We start from the raw sequence: 11,029 nt of genomic DNA on the forward strand, positions 1-11,029 counted from the left end.
TGCAAGCGTCTTTGAGTATTCAGAAAAGCGCTATATAAAACTAATGTATTATTATTATTAATGTTTTAACCACCCATAGTCCAGCACAGATATTAAAAGGATAGCAACAGCCAGCCTCTCCGTTCTAAGAGAGACAGGATTTGATTCTAAAGTAGAAACCCAGCTTCAGCTGTAACCTTTTAACCAGCTGCTGAATGTGTAAAACAGAGAGACTCTTCAATTAAAATACCAAGATATCTGGAGCTCTAGACAGACTCAGTTTGTGTACCATGAGAGGTGGAGATGTGTTTACAAATACGACAAACAATTCAGAAATATAACCCAGCACAGTTAACCCAACGATGTGTTAACCCAGGAATATTTGAAATGTGACCCTGTCAAAACACCACACAAAAACATAGCCTAATGGTTGAAGATGAATGGGAGATTCATAACAAGTCTACAGGTAGACGCTGCATTAAAAAGCTTGATTCAGAGACTTTAAACTGTAGCTTTCAAACTGGATAGAGAACATGTAAACTCTATTTTCTCTATATCTATTTACATAGGAAATCATCAGATTCTTATATAAACATATCTACATTGTTAGATGCCTATATTTGAAATCTAACTTGGGCACCAGATAGTGAACTCTATAGGCCTACCTGTGGCTCAGCAGGGTTGGCAGATCGGTCTCCAGCTCCTTTCGCCATTAAGCAAGAAGATAAACCTTTATTTCATCTGAAGGTTTAGTCAGCAGCCTCCATGTCAGCTTCCACACCATCTCTGACTGTAGTAAAATTACATTTACATTGATCAGTTTTAAATGTTTTTAAAAAATGCATTGCAGTCAACTGTATAGGCTTACTGTATCTGCAATGTTGAATGTTTGTACAGAATGGCCCCTTCTAATGCATCATATTGTTTATAATATGTCTGTGTTAATCTGCTGAGCAACTACTAATTGAAGAATTATAGGCTACTCAATGTAAAGCGAAAAAAAAACAACATTGTTTTTAATAGGCCCTATGTGGTGTCAAACAAAGAATGGGATAAGCTCAAATAGCCTACTTAGGCCACAAACATTGATTAAATTAAAGCATTTACATGTTTCTACTTCTACTTCAAAGCAGGTATCACAAAGGTAAGCTCGATTTAATGTGGGGGAAACTATCAAAACAAACAATGTTTGTCTCACTTCACACGAGGGAATACCGCGGGGTCAATCAACAACTACATCTCCCAGAACGCCCTGCGAACCGGAAACGACGGGGATTCCATGGAAACGGCAGACTGGCGTGCTAGCTTTGGAGCAGAGAGGACGTACAGCTAGCTACATTTTGTAGGCTACCTGTATCCCGATAAACTTTGCTGAATCGAATATACTATTTATTAATTTCCTTTCTGCAAAGATGAGTCGGACGCCGGATGCAAGAGCGAGGTGAGACAGTGTAAACGCGTCAAACTAAACCTTACATTTACGTTTGTTGACGGAGAAATAGTGTTGGTGTTAAGGTTAGCTGTCTAGTTTTCCGACCTTATTTAACTTATTCGTCTCCAGAACAGTTAGCTAGCCTTCCTCTGCATAAGCTATATATACACGTTTTTAATACAACAACAAGTCTAAGTATTATAAAATAAAAAGATTAAACACACTGAAGCTAGCTCGATAAGTGTCCTAAGTAATCCTTTGATGTAATTATAATAGTTTACAATTTAGACAAACCCTTGGCTTGCTCGTCATTGAATCACACATCATATGTATTATTGTAGCATATATACTGTATATATACCTTTTATCATCTGGATATAGTGTTGTTTCCCCTTATTTTTACTGTCTGTCTCTATACAAGTTTCTGATGGAACATGATTTTAACATACTGTACATTCAAAGTGACCTGAAAGACCCAGAGTCATATTCCTTCCTTTTTTGTTCTCATATTCCTGTTAAATTCATCTGATTCTAGATGTTTGACTATTTTGCATACAAATATGTCGATCACTTTTTATCCGTATCAGGGACAACCAGACAAGAAAGATCCAGGAAAATATCACCAATGTGGAGAAACATTTCGGAGAGATGTGCCAACTGTTCGCTGCCTACGCGCGCAAAACAGCCCGGCTACGAGACAAGGCAGATCTCCTGGTCCGGGAAATTGGCTTGTATGCAGACATGGAAACACCAAACCTGAAAAAGGGAATGAAACAGTTTGCTGACCACCTGGCCAAGGTCGAAGACTACCGCCAGGCGGAGGTAACACTGTGGTATTTCAGTTTTTGCTGCATTGACCGTTCTCATAATTTCCCATTTGCAGCCACAGATGTTGGGTTGTTATGTTGTGTTATTTGTCTTACAGGTGGAAAGACTCGAAGCCAAAGTCATCGAGCCTTTGAAAAGTTATGGTGCTGTAGTGAAACGGAAAAGGGTAAGTGATGCTTTGAGCTGAAGCTGTGCTGACATCTGTACACATTTCAAATGAACCAAGAAACAATGGAACATGTGTATTAAAATATGTGTAAGGTGTATGTCATTATTCAGAGAAGTAATGTAACTCTTCTGTCATATTCTCACTTTTTTAGTCTCATTTTAGTAAATGTTGTACAGCTGACATGCAGTGGATTTGTTTACCTCCCTGCACTGCCACTTATTTAAAGATGTATACTTTTAACAACACATTTCAAGGTTGAATTGACCTACACATTTGTGGTTTCCATGTCAAGAACATGTGAGAAGGAGTCAGTTGGCAACTTTTGAGCTATAGAGCATAAACGTCCACTGTTATTGTTATTTATTTAGCATGGCCACATGAGGGCAGTATTGGTTTAATGATAATATCCAACAAGCTCATCAGTTTGTTTTCATTGCTTTTGCCAGAACCTCCATTTTCCATCACAGTCATAACCAACACTGAAAGACATTTTCTGGTTAAAAAGTAGAGTAAAGTCTTCTTCTCTGGTTTCATAAATGACCAAATAAGTCAACTTTTTTTTTTTGACTTCTTCTAAAATTAAAATGGGAAGCTTTTAAATTGTAGTTTCGCAGATGACAACATGTGCAAAAGAAGATTCTCAAAAAGAAACAGTCAACCTCAAGGGTGACTGTGATTGGGTCGATACAAAAACAGGGATTATGTAAGAAAATGACACGAACAAATGACGTTTTTACAAGTATTGACAAATGAACATGGCTCATTTTTATACTGAAACACAATATTATCCTTTATTGTATACTCCCTGAAACATTGCCTAAAGTTTAAGAAAAAAATAAATAAATCAAAAAACCTTTCCCAAATGTTTGATCTGTAATTCATGTCAGATCATATAGTGATAGCATTAGTGACACTGATAGAACTTTATTTCTCAGGATGAAAACTGTGTGCTTGTGTCCTTGTGAATCCACACAGGAGGATCTGAAGACGACTCAGAGTGCCAGAGACAGAGAGACCAAACAGATGGCTCAGCTTGAGAGAACCCGGCAGAGAAACCCCTCCGACAGGCAGATCATCGTATCCTTGTCCTGCTCTAAAATCCTCACGCATCAAAACAGACACAAGAATTGAAATGTTACGGCAAACGGCTTTTGGAATTTAAGTGTAATTTTAGGTCATTGCATCTCAATTATCTTACTTGAGTGGATTAATGTTGAAGCAGAAAATCAAACATCTAGTGTTTATCTTTTCGTGATGCATTAACAGTTTGTACCCAGTTGAATTACACCCATCAGGCTCCACCTGCAGAGGTAGAATAAACATAAAGACAGGCTGATTCTTCCTTCCTCTTTTCCTTGACCGAGCCTTCAGTCTCAGGTGTGTCTCTCGTAATGTTGACCCCACATTACTGCCAATGTATGAGCTATGTATGAAAGATGAAACACAGAAACACAAAGTGAAGCTGAAATCATCCTCTGTATCAGAGGAGTTTCATGAATGGATGGATGTTGAATGACGACTATATATGTACAGCATATATGTGTTTTTGTTTTTTTTAATTTCTCTTTATTAGATGTAAAGGACATCTTACCTATCATACTTATAACTCAAACCCTGTACATATTTGTACGCTCCTGAGTTCATAAAAGCATGTGACATCAATTATATCAACAGAGTAGATGAACTATGTTGCCCAAGTTTCAGGGTACTTTTTTTATTAGCTACGCACACTGGTAAAAATGTTTAAAAAAAGAAGCCCAGGTAAAAGGTATCAATTTTCTGATTGGTAACTTCAGGCTGAGAGCGAGCTCCAGAGAGCCACCATGGACGCCACGCGGACCACCAGGCAGCTGGAGGAGACCATAGACGAGTTTGAGATTCAGAAGATCCGGGACATCAAGGTCTGCAGCTCTGAGCATACTCTTCAATTTAAATGTGTAGGAATATATCTCTGTGACGCAGTGGAGTGAAACCAGACAGTGGTGATTTGGACTTTTGATAGCTAACCCACATCTCGTTATCCGCTTCTTGTTTAGTCATTTCAGAACTCCTGTTCATGTGTTGTGGTCACGAGAAAGTTGTGATTAATTCAAACAAAAGCCAAGTGGGTACTGAGAAATGATCTTTGTCTTTCCCTTTGTAGAGGATCTTTGGAGAGTTTGTGACGGTGGAGATGTCGTTCCACGCAAAGGCCCTGGAGGTTTACACATTGGCCTTCCAGAGCATTCAAAGTGTGGACGAAGAGGAGGACCTGGAGGTAGGCTGATGCTCCACTACTCGGATCATTTTAAACGAGCCATAGCAGTTGTGTGATTGGTTCTGGGAGATTGGAAAGGAAAAGTCTTCCAGTCATTTGAAAATAGAGGTCATTTGGGCTCTGGGAAAGTGAGATGAGTAATTATGAATAATACACATTTCAGTCTCAGTCATGCATTCTACAGTGTACATTTCTCACACTGTATCAAAGCTAAATGAGCCACTATAAGCACCCTATTCTTTGTTCAATATGAAACAGGTGAGAGCCATCATGACCTTGTGCACCCTTTCCTCACTGACTCATGGCTCACACACACTCCACTGTCCACACCCTTCAACTGATGTGGTAACCTGCTGTGGGTCAGATACCATTCAGATTCACGCATGCTCCTTCCTTCTGTTTACTTGTTGCTTTGAAGTGTTTGATAAAGTATTTTCATAGTAAAAGCCTGTCATAAAAAAAAAAGGATCAATGAATTTCAAGCAAGTGAGGTTCCTCCTGCAGATGCCCTCATGCTGTTTTCCTCCCTCCGCCCCTTCGCCTTCTCGTCTCTGTGTGTGTTTTTTGCACTGAATCATCTCTCCTCCATTCATATCGAAGCGAAACTCCTTACCCAGCCCGGGCTGTTTTACAATGACTCATAGAACAAAGCATGAGAGATTGAATCATCTGAAAGATGCACAATGACAGGCATGAAGATAATCCTGATCAGGAGCGCTTGCGAAACTTCTTTTCTACGCGGTGTGGTTAAACTGTTTTTCTGTTATCAGAGGCATTCCTTCTGAGCGGCTCTGGTTATGGGGAAAGGAAAGGTTGTAAGCTCAGTAGTTGATTCGCTGGATATTCCAGGTTGTAAAATATTCAAGTTCCTGCTCCTGGTATCAACATCTTACAACAGTTACATATGAGTCCAAACATTTTGTAACGTCTCAAACCGGTGATGAGTAAAACTACATTTGTGTTCACATTTGTGTCTTTTTACAGTTTAATTTATGTTTTTTCGCATTACTTCCAGTGCACACATAAAGATTACAGATGGATTTGTAGGCATTTCTTCTCTTTAGACAAATATATAACGCCTACTGTCTCTGGCAGGTGTTCAGGAGCTCGCTGCACCCCCCTGACTACCAGTCACGCTTAGACTTAGTGCGAGCTAATTCCAAAACCTCCCTCGATCGGACCGGGTCCTTCCTCAGTACATCAGGGACCTTACAGGTAAGATACACACAGCACATACGTAGATTCGATGAAAAATGATCAGAATTTCACACAAACAGATCCCTGTTTGCTGTAGTTTCTGTTGTGCATTTCTATTTTCGATCACTTTTTTCAATTGCACAAGTTCCATCTTGATGATGAAGTAAGAAAGTTCCCCTCTTCCCTTTTAACCCAGTCGTTTTCCTCATACCAGTAGAAGGGTGATGCACGTTAACTCTGAGTCTGATCAGTTGTGCCAGTGTTTATGCACCACATTCCCCCAGCCATCGTTCAGTTTCAATGTCCCTACATGTCATTGCCTGTCAGTAACAATCATGCATTTCTTTCTACATTCAGATCAGCCCGGCATTTTGGTATTATCTCTGACTGTGATCTTATTTGTTTGTAGAGTTGTCTTGTATAAGGTCTGAACAGATTGTCTTTACTTTCCAAAGAAATGAGGAGCAGCATTTGTTTTTAATCTTTGAAGAGATGTCTTCTTATCGTATATATTTTATCTATAGATGTCCAGATTATGGCATGCTGATGCACACAGCAGTTTGACCATAATGAAATCACTGCTTAACAAATAACACACTTTCATTTTTAAAAAAACGCTTGAATAGCAGAAGCATACAAAGAAACAAACACAGAATGTTATCAGATTAATCACACAGCATGATATGAAGTCTTTAAACACTTTTATATCCATGAAGTACATAACTACAAATCAGGACAAAAAAAGCTGGGGGGGGGGGTTAATGTCTGTGTGCTGACGTCTCTACCTGTATTGTCTCCGCTTGTAACCACATCCCTCTTTAGAAGTCTTTCAAAAAAAAAACCTTCAGGAGAAAACCAACAGAGCGGAAGCAGTAATTGTGCTTAATGACTACCTGCTAAGTGTTTCACTGTAGCTGCGTATTGACTGTATATTTGTTGTCACAGCAACAAAGAACCAGCAACCGCCAGACGAGGAGAGAGGAGGAGGAAGAGGATGAGGAGGAGGATGAGGAGGAATCTGAAGAGGAGGATGAAGAGGACAACTCTGATGATGAAAATTAATTTTTCTTTGCTGTACAGAAGAAAGAAAGGAATATTAAAAAAGGTGTGTTAGTGTTGTGCGGCCTCGTAACAGACCAGCTGTGTCATTGCCAAACTCACCTGACACAGGTGCTGTGAGCAGTGTTGTAGTGAAAGTAGTCGTGCGATGCAGAACATGTTGTTCTTTACTACCATTTGTCTTTGAGCCAGTTATTGTCTTAGCTTTGTTTTTTTATACATAACACAGCCAAAATGAAAACAGTATTTCATTATTCTGCTTTTTATTGCTTCATGTTATTCATCTTTTAGGAATAAATCACTTTTCATATTGAGCATTGTTCCAGTGAATTGTTGTTCTATATTAAGTGCACGGCGTACCCTCAGCCACTTTGCATAAAAATGCCTGCAGAGAGGTTGATTGTTATTTTAGAAAATTGTTCAGAGTATGAATCAGTCTAAGTGACATTAGTTACGTGACGACGGCGGTTGAAAGTGACTCATCTCTTCCACAGACATGCAAAAAGTGGTACAAATGAAGCCGGGGACATTTTGCACCACACAGTCTGTTCTTACCAAAAAGAGTGTGTGTTTGTGTGTGTGTGTGTGTCAGTGTGTGTTACAGTATGTGTTGTCTGTCACAGTGGAGCCTGCTGCCACTGTGTCGACTGAAGGCTCCTGTGTCTCTCTAGCGTGAGTCACTCAAAACATTCATCATTCCTCAGCAGCCCGTGTCATGATGAACACTTTTCTGCCTCTGGACTCGTGCACACAAACATATTACAAGTTGAGATCATTTTCATTGTCTGAAAAAAGAAGCAATACACACACACATTCACGCACATGCACGAGTTGAATTTGTGTCTTTTTCATGCATACATTTCTTTAGTTCTAAAGGAAGTACATGTAACCTTCCAGAACTTCCATTACAGTTACACTGATTGTCTCAGTGAGATAAAAGCTGTGTAGGTGTGTCATCAACCCTCTGTGCAACAACACCTTTATGCATATAAAGGTTAATGTGTACGCAAACACAGTCACGCTAATATGCATGCAGATACCAGTTTGACTTCGGTGTACTGTGGATCTGAATGGCCTGTGTTGCAATGAGTCATCACCTTTAAAGTGTGAGTCAGAGGGCTTCCAATGGCAGGTAAACCTCAAGGCTCCCCTTCTTGATCACAAGGACGAAGAACAGATATGCGAGCTCCATCGCTGAGAGGAATAGGTTTGAGAGAAACACAAAGGAAAAAGTTAGAAATAGGAAAGCGAAAAAGAAGGAAGAATTAGTTATGAGTCACTGACTGCATGAACAAACAGGGAAACCCGTGCGAGAACCAGATGTAAAGAGGAGAAGGGTTTTGGAGAAAACAGGGATAGTGGAGAGAGGTCAGTCATAACCCCGGGTCTTTATCGTTTACTCTGACTCATTGCCCGTAAGCGTCAAGCCACTCCTTTCAAATCAATCACCCCCTGCACACGTCAACCGCTGCACAGACTCGTGCAGCTGCTTTCATATACAGTATACTTCTCCCTGGAGCTGCTTGTGCCACTGATCTTACTTTGCCACAAGCTGTCTCCTGTGCCACAGGTTTTTCTTCTTGAGACATGCGAATAGATTAACAGTTTCTTTAATATCTTTCATAACCGGCTTTAAATGCAAATGCCTGCACCGAAATGTAAAGTAACTTTGGCTGTTAACTTCCCTTAAGCTGCCACCAGAGGGCAATGTTTAAAAGTTGTCCTTTATCTCCTGTAAAATATGGGAAACTGTGATATGGAGACATTGTGTACCTTTCAACCTGTAGATAGCTGTGTGTGTGTGTGTGTGTGTGTGTGTGTGTGTGTGTGTGTGTGTGTGTGTGTGTGTGTGTGTGTGTGTGTGTGTGTGTGTGTGGCCTGTTATGAGACAACTCCATATAAAAGCAAACTTATTGCTATTAACTGATCCACAAAAACATCCGAATATGTGATGTATTTTTGCTGTATAAAACTTGACTTTATGACAAGAGTGCTGTTTCTGAATACAGTCAGAACTCTAAAGTAATTTAATGAGCTTGATTTGACTTTTTAAGTGCATGCCGGCCTTTTGATCCCTACCTAGCATGCACTATATGAGCCAGTATAACATCCTTGCCTTGCAGATATACCACAGTGTAACACACGGGGATGAATTACTCCATCTCTTAGTACCACGCAGATATAGACACGTTATGATGTGACATTTTAAGTACACACCCTTCTGTATTATTCACCTTTATATGTGAAGCTGTGAGCTCTGCTGTGAGAACGTACACAGAATGAATCATAGGTCATCTCTAATGCAGTCAGTCAGTATCTGTGCTGCAGAACCCTGTGATTGGTTCTCCTATAGATTTGACACGAAAAGAGGAAAGGATTCCCTCCTCTCCCCTTCTGACTCATCAGCAGTCATCCCATTTTATAACTATAACAAGGGTGCGTCTTTGTGTCATTGTGTGTGTGTGTGTGTGTGTGTGTGTGTGTGTGTGTGTGTGTCTAAATGCAAGAGGACACACATAAATATAAAGCTCTTGTTTGAATATGTGTGAATGTAGCTTCCCAGTCTTATCTGTGCAGGCGTAGTTGGCCAAAGGAAATCTGGTGGTGTTAATGTATATGTAAGTACAGTATATGAAAGTATAGGTGCATGTCTGCCGCACAGTCCCACAGGACAGTTGTTTGGAATATTTGATACAGTGCCATGCTGGCGGCTGCTATTAAATCCAAAGGGAGCATAGCCGGAGTGTGACTCACCCACTGACTCACTGTAACGCTGCCGTTGCGTGTATACGGTGCATGTGTGTGTGTGTGTGAGTTTGTGTGTATTTGTGTCTCACACACTGTGGCTCCTCTGGCAGACCTGCTGTGTGTTGCTCCTTTTCCAAGAACTCTGAACCCTAATACAGGAGTCCCTGGAGTTCACACCAGCAAATAAGGTTACACGTGTGTGTGTGTGTGTGTGTGTGTGTGTGTGTGTGTGTGTGTGTGTGTGTGTGTGTGTAGCCAAACAGTTTTAAGGTTCAAGATGATAATGTTGAATCTAGTACAACACAAAGATGCAATAAAGTGTGATCCACGAATCACGTAAATCATCCAAAAAAAGTAGGAGGAACTTCCACATACAAAAACTGTGTCCTAGTGAAGTAAAAAGTGACGCTAATAGATCACATGTCCAAAAGCGTTTAAATGGCAAACATTTGAAAAACTACTATTGGGTACATCAGGGAAATAAACACATAAAGAATAACGAGAATTAAAATGAAGAATCAAGAGATCAAACTCTAAAACCATAGCAGGGTGAAGTGTAACAATTCTCTCTAAAAAGAAGGAAGTAGTCGATGTCTATTCCTGTAGCTTTTTGCATCATAGTATTAAATAGATGTGTGAGAATGTGAAACTACAGAAGTGCTGTGTGTGCGCTACCAATCACGTGTTTGTTATTAAGATAGGAAACCTCAAACTTCTATGGAATGTCCTTCTGACATGTAAGCAACAGCCACCGATCCTCCTGTTTCCCTTTATTTATGCACCAACATGAAAGGCTGCGGACTGTTGTCAGGGGCAGTAAGTCTTAACAGTTATTGTTCAGGATCTGTTCTGCATGTACCAGGATCACAGGTACACTTGTAAATCAGAGGATCCCTGCACTTTCAACAAGCACACAGACTGCCATTGTAAATCTGTGTGTCGACATCTTGCCGCTGTGCTCTGCTGCAGTATATCATCTGATGATGAGAAAGCAGAAAGTGACTTCATATTCACTTTTCTGATGCCTGATAGAGGCGTCAGATGGATGTATCTGCTCAGCATAAATGTCTGTTTGCAAAGACGAATAGGGAAGTGAGAAATCTGGTGGGTGTTGGTTCTCTGCTTACAGATTTTAACAGCCATATAGCAAGTTATAAATCCTTACAGACAAAAAACGTAATTCATGCTCATAAAAAAAGGATTTTGATCTTGTAATAGATTGTCTTAAAACTCCAATGAGAAACGTTCAGTTTATGTCGATTTCTTGCACCCCCTGTGGACAAAGCTGTATGTTTCATCTCTGCTGAACTTGTCGAGTTCATGTGTAAGCCTGCTGTCTATTAACAGTCAACCATAACAC

The 11,029-nt window shown here is 40.1% G+C and overlaps 1 protein-coding gene across 1 annotated transcript; it reads left to right on the forward strand.

The window, feature by feature from the left end:
- Positions 1-1,338: 1,338 nt before the first annotated feature.
- On the forward strand, positions 1,339-7,235 carry cibar1 (CBY1 interacting BAR domain containing 1). The gene is given in 9 exon segments (XM_061059956.1): positions 1,339-1,420; positions 1,999-2,233; positions 2,337-2,405; positions 3,384-3,485; positions 3,780-3,796; positions 4,162-4,309; positions 4,552-4,665; positions 5,761-5,880; positions 6,808-7,235. Coding segments are annotated over 9 exon segments (951 nt in total). The 5' UTR covers positions 1,339-1,391; the 3' UTR covers positions 6,925-7,235.
- The last annotated feature ends 3,794 nt before the right edge of the window (positions 7,236-11,029 follow it).

The sequence above is a fragment of the Labrus mixtus genome, chromosome 16, assembly GCF_963584025.1.
Source record: "Labrus mixtus chromosome 16, fLabMix1.1, whole genome shotgun sequence".
NCBI classification, from domain to species: Eukaryota; Metazoa; Chordata; class Actinopteri; order Labriformes; family Labridae; genus Labrus; species Labrus mixtus.